This window comes from Gopherus flavomarginatus, chromosome 5, assembly GCF_025201925.1.
Source record: "Gopherus flavomarginatus isolate rGopFla2 chromosome 5, rGopFla2.mat.asm, whole genome shotgun sequence".
In the NCBI taxonomy this organism is placed as follows: domain Eukaryota; kingdom Metazoa; phylum Chordata; order Testudines; family Testudinidae; genus Gopherus; species Gopherus flavomarginatus.
The window spans coordinates 102,808,878-102,825,881 of record NC_066621.1 but is presented as its reverse complement, the minus strand read 5'-3'; the positions used below and the strand labels follow the sequence as shown (position 1 = coordinate 102,825,881).

The 17,004-nt window shown below is 38.9% G+C and overlaps 1 protein-coding gene across 5 annotated transcripts in view; it reads right to left on the bottom strand.

Moving 5' to 3' along the window:
• FMN1 (formin 1) overlaps positions 1-17,004 on the bottom strand; it is a 362,805-nt gene that overhangs the window by 78,766 nt on the left and 267,035 nt on the right. For all 5 annotated transcript variants that reach the window (XM_050954781.1, XM_050954785.1, XM_050954782.1 and 2 more), the window contains 2 exons: positions 14,065-14,124; positions 13,362-13,482 (listed from right to left, as the gene is read on the bottom strand). In XM_050954781.1, coding sequence (XP_050810738.1) covers positions 13,362-13,482; positions 14,065-14,124 — 181 coding nt within the window. The remainder of the gene's footprint in view (positions 1-13,361; positions 13,483-14,064; positions 14,125-17,004) is intronic.

Genomic DNA, 17,004 nt, shown 5'->3' with positions numbered 1-17,004 from the left:
TACAAAGTTGTTCTCAATTAGTAGAAGATCTATGCTCTTATGCATAATTATTTTCCTTACTACTGGACCGTTAACTTGCCTTCATAGACCACTCAATTGGGAAAGTACTTGACCATTAGCCACCAAACAAAATCCTAAATAGACAGGGCCTTGTCTGCTACAGAGCATTTTCCCCATGCGATTCTTCAACAACCACCATTTGAGGTGCTCAAGATATTAGTTCCCAGAGGGAGGGCTATTGTCAGTGGCAGTTCTTGATGAGAGATCTTGGCCTCTGGATAGTGCCTTGGTTGGCAGAACTTGGATTTGGTGACTTCCAGAATACCCTATAACAGCGTTTCTCAAACTGGGGTCCACAGACCTTCAGGGTGTTTGTGGGAACCGCTGATCAGCTGGGGAACAGCTATTCAGTGGTGTGCAAAAGGCGCTGGGAGGCAGGGAAAGGAGCGGGGATGGGGTGCACTTGGGGGAGGAGTCATAAAGAGATGTAGTGGGGTGGGGCTTTGGGGGAAGTGGTGGAGTCAGGGTGAGGCCTGGGGATGAGCAGGGGGCTTAGGGGTCTGCAAACAATTTTAAATCAAAATGGGGGTCCTCGGATTGCTAAAGTTGTGACTTTGTGAAGAAGGCAAACCCGGGGAACTACAGTCCGGTCAGCCTCACCTCAGTCCCTGGAAAAATCATGGAGCACATCCTCAAGGAATCCATTTTGAAATACTTGGAGGAGAAGAAGGTGACCAGGAACAGTCAACATGGATTCACCAAGGCCAAGTCATGCCTGACCAACCTGATTGTCTTCTATGATGAGATAACTGGTTCTGTGAATATGGGGAAAGTGATGAATGTGATATACCTTGACTTTAGCAAAGCTTTTGATATGGTCTCCCACAGTATTCTTGCCAGCAACTTAAAGAAGTTTGGATTGGATGAATGAACTATAAGATGGATAGAAAACTGGCTAGATCGTTGGGCTCAACAGGTAGTGATCAATGGCTCCATGTCTAGCTGGCAGCCGGTACCAAGCAGAGTGTCCCAGGAGTCGGTCCTGGGGCTGGTTTTGTTCAAAATCTTCATTAATGATCTAGATGATGGGATGGATTGCACCCTCAGCAAGTTCGTAGAAGACACTAAGCTGGGGGGAGAGGTAGGTACACTGGAGGGTAGGGATAGGGTCCAGAGTGACCCAGACAAATTGGAGGATTGGGCCAAAATAAATCTGATGAGGTTCAATAAGGACAAGAGCAGAGTCCTGCACTTCAGACAGAAGAATCCCATGCACTGCTACAGGCTGGGGACTGGCTGCCTAAGCAGCAATTCTGCAGGAAAGGACCTGGGGATTACAGTGGATGAGAAGCAGATAAAGCAAATCAACATCTTACATCAATTATTCTTCTATTTACTACCTTAAATCTCTCATGATGAGATTGTTTACGAAGCAAAAATCAAACAAAAAAAAAAGGTTGCTAGTAAAATTAAATATTTTTCACACCATAGCAACACATCTAAGACTCTGGTTACTGTATTCACTCTAAAACTGTAGTTTAGATTTAGTAAACACCATGACAAACATACCACAAGGAAAATAATAGTTCATATAAATGAATTTAACAACTAGGCAAAGCTAAATCCCATCATTTTTCCAGTCAGGTCCCAGTAAGTATAGACTATTAACTTCATTAGGACTTTACACAGGTGCAGGGCTCTGTGCTAGCAGAACCCAATAAATGATCAGAACCTCAGTCTTGTCTGATGTGCTGGAGCAGTACAGGAAATTAGTATTATGGAACTGAACTGTATTGTCTGCCTAATTTACACCACATATAACAACCATGTATAATGAATCAGGTACAGGGGGTCTCAGAAAAATCTGAATAAGGTGTGTTTGTGGATTGTGACAGCATATGTGGAAAAAGTTGATCTTCAATTTATTTCTGTAGTGTGGGATCTCTGACCTCCTGCATAATACCAGTAATTCTTCCATCAAACAAATAACTTCTGGTTGAGCTAAGACATAGATCTTTTAGAAAGACATACATTCCTGATTTTAAAAGACTTCAAGTGATAAAACATCAACCACATCCAGTGGTAAGTTATTCTAATGATTAATTACCATCACCTTTAAAAGTTTGAACCTTATTTCTAGTCTATATTTGTCTAGCTTCAGCTTCTAGCCATGCTTAGCCCACAATACAATACACAGCCTCACTTACTGCTTACCCATGCCTCATTCACTTCACACTATCCAAACTCTAAAGATGTTGAGTCTCCTGTGTATTAAAATGAAAATTCATTCAACTATCTTCTGCAGACATGCGGAAATCTAATGGAATACTGAGAGATCATCCATTATTGAAAATTTCCAGTCATTGTATGTTTGCATACATGCACAGTACCACTGGAACGCTAGCAGACTTTTAGTTTTATTGTACAGCAAAACACAGTGTGCATGCACAAAGTTTATTTTTAAACCCCTAACTTGTACCTGCCAAATAAAAAAACATTGTTTGCAGTATTGTTGTAGCAAGGCTGGTCCCAGGATATTAGAGAGAAGAGGTGGGTGAAGTAATATCTTTTATTGGACCAAGTTTTATGGGGGAAAAGCAAGCATTCAAGTTACAATTGTTTTTAACTGGACTGCTGAAAGGCACATCTATGACCTAGTTTCTGTTACCTCCTGCTAAGGCTTGAAAACTATTCCCATAAAGGTCACAAGCTTCTTTTATTTTAAATTGGAAAATACTGACATTTTTTACTCTTGAAAACAAAATCTTTCCTGCTCTAACTTTCCTCCAACATTGGCTTGCAGATCAAAAATGTAAATGTTTGGCAAAATAATAAGCATCTGAAAATGACCCTTTACAGTGAAAATAGTAGGGAAATCTTACCTACAGGTATATCAGGGCGTTCCACTCACAACATCTGAATAACCACCACATACATACAAGTGTTTTTGTTTCTCACAATCTATCCTGTATCTGCTTCTCAAAACTTTAATTGTAAACTATTTTAATTAATAAGAAGAAATTATTTGATCTGACCCTGCCCGGAAAAGAACAATATAGCATATTTACTGATTCTGGATAAAATGTTCATAAATGTCTAAGTGACTTAGGGTCCTAAGACTCACTTCCAAAAGTGACTTAGGCACTTGAATTTCAATGAGACTTAAGTCCATCTACACCAGACCTGGAAGTGTGATTCTCAGGTCAGGTAGCTATACATGCTAGAGCTAGCACACTAAAAGTAGCAATGTAGCCACATGGGCATGGGTGGCAGGATGGACTAACTATGAAGTATGTACATACAGAGTTGGATAAGACTTAAGTCAGGGTGACTAGCCCATTCTACCACCTACACAACTGCAGCTATGCTGCTATTTTTAGTATGCTAATTCCATCAAAGTTTGCATGTGTACATCTACGACAGCTTGAAATTACACCTCCAGCTCTGGTATAGATGTACCCACTGGCTTCTAAGTGCCCAAATCACTTTTAAAAATGGGATTTAGACTCCTAAATCACTTGTGTCCTTTTGAAAATTGTATCCATTGTTAACACGTAACAGTCATCTTCCACTCAACCACTTATTAGCATATATTAAGTAAATTATTCAGAGAACTACTAAGGAGTATTTAGAAAGAAAGTCGGCATTCAAAATTGTTAGACGTTAGAACCAAAAAATGCAGAGTCTTAGCCAATATTCCTTTTGTTAAATTAACCAATTCCCAATAAAAGTCACTGGCTTCTTACCTTCTTCTAGGTATAATTCAAGGTATGGATAGTAATTTCAGGGTCTTGACCTTAGCTACTAAAAAAAAAAAAATCACATCATCCTTTCTTTAAATTAGAATTTCTGGTGGCAGGGTATTGTCATTGGAGGGACTTCAACTGTGAAATTCACATCCCCATTTGATCAAAAAAAGCTCAAGGCTGATGAGCTTTGTACCATGAGGTAATGCCCATATATGTACTCAAACGTTAGCCCAAGGGTTGATGGTGGGGTTACCAATTTTAGAGATTACCATGGGATTGAGTCTCTTTAGATTTTGTTTAATATCAGCTAGCTAATTTTCTATTGCTTTTAATAATTTATTGACACACACCCACGCACAGTGGGCTTAGTTCATTTCTTTAAAAACAAAACCAAAACACAGTCCATGGTTGAGTATGAGATTTTGATGAGAACATACTCTATTGCATTTGCCTAGGCAGTCACTGAAGTACCAGAATGGAGCTAGTTACTCTGTAAAATGTTCTGTGATATCTTGAGTAAGAAAAGCACGACATAAAGAATTGTATTTCTATATACAATTGATAATACAGGACAAAGGCCAATCTTCTGGACAAATATTTCCTTTTGTTTTGGCTCATCCTTGACCATTACTCTTTTTAGTCAAATACCTGAATGCTTGTCTTTAACTATGCCTCATAATCACAATAAAAAAGTCTTTACTCGACATAATGCATTTTATCTAATGCATACAATGTTCTCTATACATGTATATTAGATCTTAGAAAATAAACAAATATATATATACAATTAATACTGAATATTTCTGTTTGGAGAATAGCTCATGAACAGTTGCCAATTTCTTGAATTTATTCACCAAATCATTCTGAAAAATTAAATTTTAAAATTTTAAATTAAATTAATTTAAATTTAATTTAATCTTAAAATTGAAATTAAAATAAAATTCTTGGTTTGTGAATATTTTGCTGAAAATATTTTATAACTGGGCTGATTTAATGTGGTATGTTTCTATTTTGTCACTGAATGAGTAACTGAGCCTCAGGTGTGCACATTTGTAATGATGAATTTGAAGTTAGTTTTCTGTGAATAGTGACTGATGTGATATACTCTCATAAAAATGTGCTGTTTCAGTAGACATTCCTATTAGTAAACCTGTTTGCTTACAATATCTGGAAAACACAAATATGGTGCAAACATAGCCAAATCATTTTATTTTAAAATCTGAACAAATACTGGTGGAAAATGTTTTACAGTTTCTGCCCAGCAATAATTATAGAAGCAGTGACTGCAATAGTTAAGGCTGAATAAGCATTTGCATTCTAACCTATATTTCAAGACATGTCTAACTTCTGGAACCTGTCATCTTTCAGACTGAAATGTTTCAGTCTTAGTCTCCATCCAAAAAGTGAATATTTTTGGAAAATGTGAGCTAAAACAGTTCAGCTATTATGTATCAAGTGTAAAGAGACAAAAGAAGTCCATTTCCCCTGTTAAAAAAACCAAACAAAAAAAATATTGCAACCTTCTGCAAGAACAGTTCTAACACCAAAACACAGGGAGTAGAAAATTAAAGTATAGCATGAGAGAAAATGTCTTTGAATATTCTGGAGAAAACTGGTTTTAATATGGTCATAATCCTATGAACCACTGAAAACAGTGTTCTGCAAACATGAAATATGCTTTGGAAAGAGTTTTCTAAAATAAACACATAGTATCACATGGTCTTGCAAAAATAAAAAAGAAATAAAGCAATGCATCTCATGATCACCCTTCCCTGCCTGTACTGCCAAATGTAATGGGGTTGAGGGAAATGAGCTTTGCTTTCAGATCTGAACATGGTGAAGTTAGTGGACCAACTTATCACTTGTGGAAGTGAGTTCTATTATCCAGGTTCAGTCTGCAGGGTTGCAATTTATCAGACTTTAAAGTCACGACATTTTAATGCACAAAAAATCCTGTACCAGAAGTGAACTGTGTCCATATTGGGTCTAACACAAGGGCAGTTTTTTGCGGGGAATTTCACCATTTTTCCCCCAGCACCCTCCAGACCCAAAACTGCATACGAGCTAATATGCTCTCAACTGGGGGAACATTAAGACCCATGTGGACTTGGAGAAGAAGGAAATTCCAGGTAGGAACAAGCCCAGGGAACCAAAGAAACTGAAGCTAGCAGGAGGAGACATAAGAGCAGCCTCAGAATGTTTATGTAGAGGAGACTGGCAGGGTAGACATGGATGATGTTATTAGAGTGTTTTCATGGAATCACAGAAACACACATCTCTATCAGACTCCCTGGCACCTTTCCTCACAGCAGTGGCACTGAACTTTAAGGATACATTTCAAATGTTCACTTGACTGTAAAAGACAGGGGCAAAAAATCTCAAGTTAACTTTTACCTAAGAAGACAAAGGAACTAAGAACTTCAGACTTTGGGGGAGATCTTGACCAACGTGGTGGTCAGCCATCTTGCTGGAAGGTGGTAAGACTCTTACCTTGAACCAAGACTGTAGTTTTGTTATGTCTTAGTCACTAGAAAGTGTTTCCTCCCCATTTTTATTTGTTTGTAACTATTTCTGACTTTATCCCTTACACTTGAACTCACTTAAAATCTCTCTCTTTCTGATTCACTAAACTTGTTTTACTTTTATTCTACATCAATCCAGTGCTGTTTGACTGTAAGTGATTATTAACTCAATTCAAAGCAACAAGCTGATGTGCTTTTGTCTCTTTAAAAGGGCAATAGACTTTATTACGTCTCTCAATGGTCCAGGAGAGGGCTGGACAATTCAGGGCAGTCAGTTTTGGAACAGGAGGTATGTTGGGGGTCACTTGGCTAGTAGTAATCATGGCTGCTGGAGAGCACAGTGTGGCTGAGGTGTAACAAGCAGGCTGCTGGATTCAGAGTTTCTGAACTAGGGCAGCTCTACACCCACTCCTACCCACACCTTGTATGCTGGCTTGGAGCATCCAGACAGGGAGCAACAGGAGCAGAACATTTTAAGGCACTCAGAGTTACAGGACAAGTGGTGACACAACCTCTCGCTGGTCTGAGTTGAATCCCAAAATGTTACAGCATGTCATACCTCTTTCCCCTACCCTTTGTCTGTCTTGAGTTTGTAGTTGAGCCTCTCATCTCAGGAGTGCATCCAAATGTTAGGATGCAGTGTCAGAGCAGTTCTTTCACTCCAGCAGTCCCTTTATCTGTCCACAATGACTTGCTGTTTCCATGCCCCAGCCCTCTGGCCAGGACACTTCTCAATTTGTTCCCTTTCTAGGATTAATAGAAAAGCCCCAAAATTAAAAAGCTCAACATCTAATGGCCTCTAAGCCTGTCCCACAGCTCTGTCTGGAACTCACAATTCTTGGCCTTTTACACTCTTGAAGTCTGTACTCCCCTCTTGTTCTGAGGGAGAGCTGGGGGAACCCACAGGTCCACCCTCTCCTCTGGGTCCCAGTCCAGGGACTCTGTTTAAGGACTCTTTCTTCAAAACCTCCACTATTTCCCTGGAATGCTCCTACCTTCCCCCTGCTTGTCAGTGGCTCCTCCACATCTGCAGCTCTGCTAGCCCCACCTTGGATTTGTGGCTTCTGACAGATTCTTCTTATTCAGATATGAAGTAGTGTCCTTGAAGCCACTTCCAGACCTTCTCTGCAGCAACTGGGCAGTATTGTGAGCAATCCCTCTGTCTCTCGCCTTAAGCCAGTCACAATACTGCCCTCCTCCAGCCAGGAGTCTGCCCTCAGCCCTCTTTCTGGGGCTGGGGTTGTATTTCGGGCAGTTTCTCTGCCTCTAGCATTAGAACAGACAGTAACTTCCACTTCAGACAGGAGTTTCCTGCTTAGCCCTCATCAATGGAGCTAGGGTAGTGGTTTAGGCTAGCTGCAGGGCTTTAGCCAGCTTTACTTTCAGCTGAACACCCTTTCTCAGTTAGCCCTCTAGTTTGGAGGCAGTGTCTCCTGATGACGTCTGCCTTGCTATGAGAGAGAATGGAGAGGGGTAACTAGTGGTGTTTCCCCAATGGTCAGTCCTAGGACCAATCCTATTCAACTTATTTATAAATAATCTGGAGAAAGGGGTAAAAAGTGAGGTGGCAAAGTTTGCAGACGATACTAAACTGCTCAAGATAGTTAAGACCAAAGCAGACTGTGAAGAACTTCAAAAAGATCTCACAAAACTAAGTGACTGGGCGACAAAATGGCAAATGAAATTTAATGTGGATAAATGTAAAGTAATGCACATTGGAAAAAAATAACCCCAACTATACATACAACATGATGGGGGTTAATTTAGCTATAACTAATCCGGAAAAAGATCTTGGAGTCATCGTGGATAGTTCTCCAAAGACATTCATGCAGGGTGCAGCAGCAGTCAAAAAAGCAAACAGAACGTTAGGAATCATTAAAAAAGGGACAGAGAATAAGACGGAGAATAACTTATTGCCCTTATATAAATCCATGGTACGCCCACATCTTGAATACTGCACACAGATGTGGTCTCCTCATCTCAAAAAAGATATACTGGCATTAGAATAGGTTCAGAGAAGGGCAACTAAAATAATTAGGGGGTTGGAATGGGTCCCATATGAGGAGAGATTAAAGAGGCTAGAACTTTTCAGCTTGGAAAAGAGGAGACTAAGGGGGGATATGATAGAGGTATATAAAATCATGAGTGATGTGGAGAAAGTGAATAAAGAAAAGTTATTTACTTGTTCCCATAATATAAGAACTAGGGGCCACCAAATGAAATTAATGGGCACCAGGTTTAAAACAAATAAAAGGAAGTTCTTCTTCACACAGCGATCAGTCAACTTATGGAACTCCTTGCCTGAGGAGGTTGTGAAGGCTAGGACTATAACAGGGTTTAAAAGAGAACTAGATAAATTCATGGAGGTTAAGTCCATTAATGGCTATTAGCCAGGATGGGTAAGAAATGGTGTCCCTAGCCTCTGTTTGTCTGAGGGTGGAGATGGATAGCAACAGAGAGATCACTTGATCATTACCTGTTAGGTTCACTCTTTCTGGGGCACCTGGCATTGGCCACTGTCAGTAGACAGGATACTGGGCTAGATGGACCTTTGGTCTGACCCAATATGGCCATTCTTATGTTCTTAGAGAAGGCAGTATATATGCTAGTCTCCTTTTCCCAGCTCATTCCCAGCTGCCTGGGTGAGAGGGGAGACTTGCCCCACCTGCCTTTCAAGGCCTTTAAAGAAACAATGACTGCCTTTCTCCCAGGCACTACTTATTCTCAGGACTGTTTCCTCTTCACCAATATCTCTTATTGCCTAGGTCTTTCAATAAATAAACAAACAAAAACTTCCAAAATTTTGAAGTCCCATGCCATGTGACTGGGGGTAGGCTGACCAGTAAGCACTGCTACCCTTATGGGCTTACTCCCCTGTCATAGCTTTTTTCTACTTGCTAAGTGTCTAACATAATGGAGCCCTGTTCTCAGTCAGTCCCTAGGTACTACCATAGTGAATATAATAAATATTAAACAACATATTTATTAGGAGAAGGGTCTGACATGTAGAATAAGTCATGGTGGAGGGGGATTAGTGGGTAAGGGACAGACTACCAAAGGCGAATCATACATATATCATATGACTGAGTGATTAACATATAGATAGTACTACTTACCCAGAGCACACTTTTGCACAAAATAAACGGATACATAAATAAATTTGGAGCCCAGGCTTCACCAATTCTCTAACTTTGCATCTGCATTATTTGAGGGGAAATGTATTGCCACTTAGTCATATATGTACTTGACTGAGTTTTTAATGTAAACATTTAAACTATTTCAGTTGCACCTGTAATTTGCTAGCATAGAAATGGTGGCCAGCATCTTCATATCTAACTACATAGGCACATGAGAAAAGGTGGAATTTACAAAAGCAACTGACTGTCGTAGGAGCACAAATCCTGTGGCCTTTCAATGGGACGTATGCTTCTGACTCACGTAGGCACTTTTGTGAATCCTACCCACGTACAATAAGAGTGGGATGTCAAAAGTGCTCAGTGTTGGCTCATCGCTTCTCCCACAGTAGACCACTCAACAAAGATAATCCCCCATACACACACACCAGTGTTTATGTGCAGTCATAAAAAAGCAAAGTGCTAGGAATGGGATGGTGAATAATACAAAAAACTGTATAATAACTTTATGTAAATCAATGGCACTGTGTGCAGTACTGGTCACATCATTTCAAAAATAATATTGCAGAACAAGAAGGGGCAACAAGAGAGACCAAGGACACAGAAAACCTCTCATATAAATAGAAATAGAAACCTCTCATATAAATAGAAATTGAAAATATTGGGATTGTTTATTCTAAATAGGAGATGAATGAGAGGGAACAACTCAAAAGAATTAAGGGTTTTATACATTCATACGTAACCACTGAAATGAAACTACCTTTCTGGGAGCAGTAACCAAACAGCATACTGCACAATGATAAGAAAGGAATAATTTGGGGGGTGAAGGAAAGAGAGATGGAAATTTTTGCCACAGACCAAGCAAAAGGAGTAATACAATTTTTAAAACCCATGCAGAGCAAAGGGAAACTTTGTTTTTAAAAGAACAGTGTTAACTTAAAAATCCCATCTTATAAAATTAATATATTTGCTTATGTTACTAGAAATACTTCAAATTATTGAAAATGAAAGAACTATAAAAACCTTAGCTGAAATCCTGGCAACACAGAAGTTAATGGGAGACAGGATTTCACCTCTTATTTATATTACACTAGTTATACTGTGTACTTTCTGTATTTCTCTCAGCCTGAAAAATGATATTCAGTTAAATCTATTTAATTTCTGTGTATAATCTTTTTAACCTTAAAGTTCTCAGGGCTGTGCACAGCCTGGGCAGAATGTGTGTTAGAAATTGTTTTGACTCAAAGTTTGTAAAAAAAGTAACTGAAATATTTCTATTTGTTTTGCGAAAGCTCGTTTGTTTGTTTTTTAAATATTTTTGAGCCAATTTTTAGTTGAAACTGTCCCTTTAAAGAAATCTGTCCATTAAATTGTATGGAACTCAATCTGTTTGCCTCAAAAGGATGAAAGGCTGCATGGCCCGTCTGGATTTGAACTCTTGGTTCCATAGAGTCTAGGTATTTCAAACCCAAGGCTTAGACCACTAAGACAGCCCTCTCTGGCATGACAACTCAATCCTTCCTATTTTAACATCTATGATATACAGATAAATGAATGCCTTGATAAAGTGGTCAGCAAATAATTTGTGTAATAGTAACAATCTACCTTCATTAAAGAAACAAGCATTTACCTTGAACATGTTATTTCAGATACACTGGGTGGTATTTAAATTTACTGTGGCTTTTTGTCTTCATTTTTGTGCTATCGTATTGTCTGAGAAAATAAGTTTGCGAAAAATAACACTAACGCTGCACTGAGCAGCAGTTTTTCCCCTAGTAGCACATGAGAAAAACCCCTGTTTATTGCCCTTGTCTCATCACACTTCCATGGAGGTTTGCTTTGACTGGACACGCAAGCTACCTTTGCCAACCAAACCATAAAATAAATCTAATGTACCCTATAATATAGGCAACTGCAGTTAATATTGTTCAAATTATTTACATCTGAAGGGCCGCGCCTGTCTGGATGGCTGGGCCTGACGCTTCTCTGGACTTGGTTTCTGCTAATCACATCTGTTTCAGTTTTAGACTTTCACTGGTATTCTGGCAGCAGCCACAACTTTTTAACAGCTACAATAAACTACAGAGACTCATCAAATGTTTGTTGTATGTGTTAAAATTATATCCTCTTCAATTAAAACATCTGATGAGAACTAAACTACAGTGTTATCTAACAAGAGAAATTTGAAAGGGAATGTTTAAAAAAAGGCATATTCATACACATTGCTCCTATTACTACTATTATGCACAATGTTCCTAGTACAACTATTTTGTTGTTTAAATGTAAGAGAAATTCATTAGAGAAATGTATTAGCATTCCTCCAGAAAATTCTGGGTGCCTTTCAAGTGTTAAACACATTGGGACATCAAAAGATTACAAGAATGTTTTTTGTTTGAAAACATTTGCTGTATGTCATAAAGTCATTACTTTCATCCATTATTTGACTTTGTCAAGTTTCATATATGTTTTTATACAGTAATATAATAAAGGCAAACTCAGAACTATATTTATATTATTTGACTATAAAAGCATCATCATCATCATCATCTTCTTCTTCCCTTTCTCCCATCATCTGGGGTCATATAAAAGCTTCTACCTTTCTTTATAATAGTCTGACAAAATAAACATCTTTGAAGCACAAAAACAAAAGATCACAACAAAAATATAAATCTAATAAAAATAGGGAAGCCTGAAGTATTATGTTTTTTACTACCCCTCCTTTTTCTCTCTCTTTTTATTTTCTTTGCAATTTAGCACTAAAATCATGTAAATGTCAAAGCCTTACAGCGCAGCCTGTAACGGTGAAATGCACAGCAACAGAACTACATGCTGGCGTAGAAGAACATCAAACACAGATCATGTTTCTGCACAAACTAGCACAAGAGAGGGCAGGCCAAGGGTTTTACAGGGCCAAGAGATGAGAGGAGATAGAGCACTGGCCTATGCCTGGGTTGAATAAACAACAACTGATACCTTCCTACCACTGTTGACCTTTCAAACCCTCCTTAAGGTGGTTATAACCTAATTCAGTCATTTCTAACTGGAAGAATAAATTATTTTGTAATGATTTTTATTGCTTACACTGAACAACAGAATACAGTCATCTTGCTCAATTTTGATGCAAAAATTAATGTTTTGTTTGGAACCCCCCCCAAAGAAGTTAATGTATTATTTAAATTTAAGCAGAATATTCTGTATATTCTTTTATGTAGAATTCTTTTCTTGAAATCCCATTTTTATACAAAACAGCCTTAGTATTACTTTTCCCTAACAAAAGTGAGAAGACAAAAAATATTCAGTCATCATTTGCTGTGTTTAAGAAAGTTTTACAAAGCATGAGGTAAAAATGAAACTGTCTAGGATACTTAGACAGCAACCGACTCCTATTTTATTTCTACCTCAGTGCTTTGATTGATAGAAGACTTGCCTTTCTGAGAACTTTTTTATTATAAACATTTTTAAATGTTTATTTCATGCCCAAGGGTAAACAATACTTTGAGCTGAAGCTCTCCATTTCCCTTTGCTGTGTCTTGGCAAGCAGGTGCTTTATTTTTACATTAATAGTATTCAAATTCTTTCTTGTAGCTGTTAACTTGTTATACAAAGACTGTGGCAAGTATTTATGTTATTGGACTAAGAGGTATCTACAGTTAAACAAAGAATCCTGGAGAAGCCAGAGGAAAATTCCTACATAATTAAAGCAAATTTCCAAGAGATTTCTTTTGGGGCCCTTTGAATTTAAAAGGGATTATAGAAAATTACTTTTTGCTGGTTTTGCTTTCATTTTAAAAAAAAATCATGATGTACACTTATTTTTATTTTATGTTTGTAATTTGTGCCAGGGTGTAAATACATAGAACAACACTATAAACCTAAAGAGTAATAAACAAAACTCAAAGTTCTCTTTTTAAATGGCACTCAGTTGTTAGCATAACAATGTAAAAGTTCCCAGTTACCTTCTAGATCTCTCTTCAGTTTTCTTAAGTCTTTTATTAGGTCTTCAAACTTAACTTGGGAGGCTTGGAAGAAATCTTGTGGTTCTGGTAGAGGAAAAATACTCTTGTCTGTTCCTGCATCCTTAAAACAAACAAACAAACAAACTCATGCAACTGTGCCCGGAAAAAAAAACAAAAACTCTTGGCATAGATGCCCTACCCGAGTGTAAAAAATTACTTGCGCGAGAGCTTTTTTCCAGTGGAGAAAAAACCCTAAGGTAGACAAGCCCTAAGTCTTCTCAAATTTCACTACTGTAATAACAGAAATATTTACTGCCTAGTCCCCCAGTTAATTTCCTGTCCCCGGTTTAAAGCGACAAGATCTTTGAGGCACTATCTCTGCTACATTCTGGGCTTTGTCCAATAATATTTTCCATGAACTGGTCTTGAAAACATTTGTTGGTAAGAGTTGTCAGCTACTGCAGAATGGGGAATTTCCCCACTCCTTTACCCACACACCATAATTTCTGAAAACTATTGAAAGCAGACGATATTTAGTCTATTCAGTATTATAAATTTTATTTTCCCTGTTGGAACTATTTTATCCAGATAAGAAAAATTAGTAATAAATTCAAGTCTTTCTCTAATCTTTGTCTCTTTGTCAATAAAATTTCTCTAAGTAATATACTGATACAGTAGTTAATTCAGCAAATGAATCACTTACCTTGTCGAAGTGTCGTAGGTAATATATGACAACATAATCCACAAGATTAATACCGTTATCCTAGGAAGAGATTAATATATTAATTAAAAGGTTAAGTTGGGAGTGAAAACAATGTCAAAAGACATAAGATGAAAGTAGTTTTAAATCAGTTTAAAAGGAATATAATCCCATGTTATTTATTTATTTACGTGGCCTTTTGAGTAGGATCCACAATGTATTAGTCCCAGTGCAGTATAGTATAGTATTGTATAGTAATCAGGGACCTGATTTTCTCACCACAGGACACCAATAACTTCTACCAATTGGAGTTATTGGGATCCTGCAGTGGGAAGAACTGCGAGGTGTTACAATTCTCTAATAATTCAAGTAATTAGATTAACAAACATTGTAATTGCCTGAAAAATTTCAATAAATTCACACATTTTAAAATTCACAGGTTTTGAAGCTAAATGGGACCTTTAGTTTATTTAGCATCACCTCCTGTATAACACAGGCCATTAAGTGTATAAGCATTCCATACCTTTTATACCAAATATAAAACCATAGAGTATTCACATACTCAGTGCGTTTAATACATAGTGTATGTTGTTTCATGAATATATATTTCTACCATGTTAAAAGATTTTCACTCTACAAAGCCACTACTTTCTCAGTCCTGCATTGCCTGTATTGCTGCGCATGGCAATGTTTTATTTTCGTATGTTACTGAATCAATTTACCCGATTTCAGCTGTGGAAATGGATAAACAATGCTCAGGTATGGAATCATAAATTACAGGAAATTATTAAACAGCACAAAAGAAAGACAATGTAGTGTACTATACGTGGAATGTCTTTGATGTCTTTTTTTCATTTGTATAAAGTGTATCGATAGCTATCAGGGTAAAGGTTCGGATATGCACAATGCATGACTTCCTGCAAGAGCTGTCTGGTGTATATTTGAGTCTGCAGCACATTACGTTTTATTAATAACACAGAGCAGCAAAATTCATAACTAAGAAAGTCACTATTCATACAGGCAAAACAATATATATATATATAGCCCTTGTGAAGTAAAACATTAGTTCTACTTTATTCTATATACACTCTTACACCACACTGTGACAGAATATACCCGGGTCCACACCTTACACATCACTGTAATAGTCTTTGTACAAAGTATGCTTTGTGAGATATCATTTGAAAACTCATAATTTGCTGGTTATTATTGACCTGATAAAATGTGTGTGGCAACATTGTATGATAAGTGCTGAGATTCCACTGTACGGTGTTATTACCACATGTTCCAAACTGAGATTGGCAAACAGGTCTGTCTCAAACAAAGCAGTGTGCTCTCTGCTTAATATGCATCTAACCAGTAAACAGAGTCATCAAGCAACAAGAGAAACAAAAGAGGCTCCAGCATGTGAGGAAAAGCAGCAGGGAGCATCCTTTCCTATAGACTCTTTTTCCCCTGAATCTCAGATGGAAATGTTTTTTCAAGAGGAGGACTGACACTAAAAAAAGGAGGGACAAACACCCCACGACATCCCTCTCTTTCTCCCTACCAATCACATTCATGTGCTAGAAGCAACAAAGGAAACATACACTGGACTGGAGAAGGGATTCTGACCTAAGACGTTTGGTCAGAAAGACTGCTGAGAGCATGTGGTGAGAAAACTTTGCTTTGAATTTAACATAGTTTGTTAAGTTAGGCACCAGTTGCATTTTATCTTTATTTTTCTTGTAACCATTTCTGACTTTTATGCCTTATTACTTGCACTCACTTAAAATCTGTCTTTGTAGTTAATAAACTTGTTTTATCTAATCCAGTGTGTTTAAACTGAAGTGTCTGGGGAACTCCATTTGGAGTGGCAAGTTACGTGCATATTATTTCTTCTGAAGCAATAACAGACTTCATATAAACTTGTATTGTCCAGGAGAGGGTTGGGTATGCAATGGACATACATTTCTGGGGGCAGATCTAAGACAGGGAGTGTGTTGGGGTCATGCTGCAGTATAACCAAGTCTAGTAAGAGCCAAGATGTGGCTGGCTGGCTGGCTGCAGCACACACAGACATACCTGGGAGTGACTTGCCTGCAGGGGGCTGTTTGTAAGCAGTCCAGACTGGAGGTTACAACAGTAAAGCATTGTAAAGGGCTCCCCAGGTTAGTGTAAGGGTGACAAAGCCACTCATTAGTCTGGATTGTACCCTACTATGTTACACACACCTATCACATTTGTTTGATTAGGACAGGCAGAAGACTGGGTCACAGAGACAGATTTTAAAGTGTGGGACCACAACTTTATCATCTTTCCAGGCCTCCATGCCACATAATCAATATTCAGGGTTGGATATTTTCAGCTTATCACTAGGATGAATTCTGTCCCTCTCCCACACAGTGGAGGATTGTTGTATGGTCCAACGGTGCTGGTGCCCAGAGGCCCTGACCAATTGGGGGGACCTGCAGGAGCACCGGAACCCTAGCCGTGATCCTTGCTCCTCCTCTCTCCCTCTCCCTACTCCTCCTCTTCCCCCTGAGGCCTCGCCTTCATCTTAGAGAAGCCTGTGTGGAGGGGGTGAGCAATTCCCACTGCCCCCAGGCAGAGCTGGCTGAGCGCTGCTTGTCCAAGCCCCACACTGAGCTGGCCAGATAAAGGCCCACCCCAGCCCAGCGCAGCACTAGACTGAGGCCCCCTCCTGCCCAGCACAGCATTTGACCCAGGAACCCCCTGTCCACCGCCTGGCACAGTGCTGGAGTGAGGGGCCTACCTGAGCAGGGCTGGAGCGAACCACTCTCCCTCATTCCCTCCCTTCCCCTCCTCTGAGTCCCTTTCCCCCTCCCATCTCCAGCGTGGAGCTGTTCTCAGCCCCTTTCCCCCACTCCTCTCCCACGTGGCGCTGAACTCCTCCAAGCCCCTCTCCTCTCTCCGCCCGCTGGCCCTCCCCCATGAGGGGCT